General features: G+C 51.4%; 1 protein-coding gene across 1 annotated transcript in view; it reads left to right on the forward strand.

Annotated features, from left to right (window-relative positions):
* Window positions 1-199: 199 nt before the first annotated feature.
* Window positions 200-2,323, forward strand: part of LOC104075287 (interferon regulatory factor 8-like) — a gene marked incomplete at its 5' end in the record, with an annotated part of 6,388 nt that continues 4,264 nt past the window's right edge. Inside the window, 2 exon segments of the mRNA XM_009575732.1 lie at window positions 200-356; window positions 1,574-1,757. Coding sequence (XP_009574027.1) covers window positions 200-356; window positions 1,574-1,757 — 341 coding nt within the window.

Consider the following 2,323-nt stretch of genomic DNA (forward strand, 5'->3'; position numbering starts at 1 on the left):
GGGGGGGGGGGGGGGCGCATTTTAATGTACGTTGGCATGTGGGACTTGCAGAGCCACCGAAAGCTGCTTGTCTCTGCAGGCAGTGCCACTACCAGCTGTGCGTGTGGCAAACCAGAGCACGGCACGATCCCTTGTACCCCGATTGCGGTGGGACGGTGCTGGGGGAGCTAACGGGGCTCGGACCTCTCGCTCCATCCAGGATGTGCGACCGCAACGGCGGGGGGGGGCAGCAGATCGATAGCGAGCTGTACCCTGGGCTCATCTGGGAGAATGAGGAGAAAACCATGTTCCGCATCCCCTGGAAACACGCCGGGAAGCAGGACTACAACCAGGAGGTGGATGCCTCTATTTTCAAGGTAGGGACAGATGGTTAATACCTTTTCTCCACAACTCCTGGCCTCGGTGATGCTGTTTTTTTTTCCTTGCTGACAGTCCCGCTGGTTGGAGATGTCCACACTGTTTGTGGATTTTGCATCTCTAACCCTTGCAGGAGATGCTTCACCCCGCAGTTGGTCTCCCGGGCTCTTTTGGGGGTATTTGTCCCTCTTTGCCAAATGCTGGTGCCAGGTTTAGGTTTGTTTTCAGCATGTTTGAATCCTGGTCTGACACGAGAAGGAGCTTGACATGCTCCTTTTGACCTGCTCTAAACTTCTTATCAGGCTATTCTTGATAAAAGGCTGGATTTACCAAAAAAACCCCAAGACTTTGCAGGAGGGAAGGAAGTTTTGGATTTCACTGAAAGGGGGGATTTCCAGTTTTGGGGAAAAACTGGAAAATTCCATCCCGAACCAAAAAGGTCAGGCTCTTCCCCAGGAATTCCCTTCCCTCTGCCCCTGCTTCCAAATATCTGTACCGGTGAGCGAGTTCACTTTCAGGGCAGCGGCAGCTGGTTAGTGGCTGGTTCGGGAGCATTGAGTTATGAGGATGGCATTGAATTCAGCCATCTGAAAATATATAGATATCTATAAAATAAATATGTATATTTAAAAAATAATACATAATTTGCAGTCTCCATTATACATATTTTGCAATCTCCCTTCAGTGGTAAAATGTAATCTCACACCAAAAGCACAAATGACATTCTGATCTTAAAAAGAAACCAGCTTTCACTTATTAGTCAGGAGCTGGCAAATGAGGCTTACCTTGATTATTTTGTTTAATTGAGGTGTTACCAGGTCTTTAGGAACACCACTGCTTCAGCAGTGATTCCTCGCATCCCCAGCAGCTCCTGACCTGTCGGTGCAGAGGTGAAGCCACATATTATGATCTTGACCTCTGCTTTTTAAAACCTGGGTGCTGCAGCCCTTCCTGCACCCGGGTGCATCGCTGGGGCAGGTGGTGCTGCTCTGCACCCACATACCCGTCCCCACGCGCGGTGGCTGTGCACGTGTCCGCAGTCTAGGAGCGAAACGGCGAATACGCCTGGGATGGTTGAGAGGGTGCAAGGGGCAGAGAGGGGCGGGGAGAGCAAAATGCAAAATGCTCTCTGCAGCCCCAGCTCCTTTACCCCAGGGGTTGAGGGGATTTGCAGAGCTCACGTGGAGGATTTCTTTTTTTTGTCGCTTTGTTTTAGGCCTGGGCTGTTTTCAAAGGCAAGTTCAAAGAAGGCGACAAAGCGGAGCCGGCCACGTGGAAGACACGACTGCGCTGCGCCTTGAACAAGAGCCCCGACTTTGAGGAGGTGACGGACAGGTCCCAGCTGGACATCTCTGAACCCTACAAGGTCTACAGGATCGTGCCGGAGGAGGAACAGAAATGTGAGTGCCCCCGTAAGGGACTGACCCCCAGCTGCAGGTCGGTCCTGCGAGTAACCACAGGCTTGTGCCACTGACCTACATCTGAGCGGAGCTTCCTGGCCAGACGCTGCGCTTGTGCCGTGGTGCTTTGCTTGTCCTGCTTTGCAGAAGATGTCCCCTGTGCCACCGCAGTTGCAGGGAGCGGGGGAGGAAGGACAGGCTTTTTTTTCTACTCTCTTAAAGAGCTGCTTAGGAAATAGGGGATAACTGCAGCATTGCATGACCTGCCATCCCATAAGGATGTTGTAGGGGCCAATCCAAAATCCTTCCCCCCTTGGGGGGTACTTGAGCCCCAACCCCTTTTCCTCCCAACGCCTGCCCTGGGCACATGGCAGGGAGCTGCAATAAATCCCTTCTCTCTTGCCAGCAGTGATTAGAGTAGCAATAATTTCGCAGAGAGCAGTTGCTGCTGCGATGTCCGGTGCGGCGCAGGTCGTGCTAAGTATATCTCTATTTGTGGTTAGGCATGTGTGCGCTTTTCCTTTTTTTTTTTTTTTTAAAGTAAAAAACTTGTGAAAAAAAAAAAA

This window comes from Fulmarus glacialis, unplaced genomic scaffold (assembly GCF_000690835.1).
Source record: "Fulmarus glacialis isolate BGI_N327 unplaced genomic scaffold, ASM69083v1 scaffold19674, whole genome shotgun sequence".
In the NCBI taxonomy this organism is placed as follows: Eukaryota; Metazoa; Chordata; class Aves; order Procellariiformes; family Procellariidae; genus Fulmarus; species Fulmarus glacialis.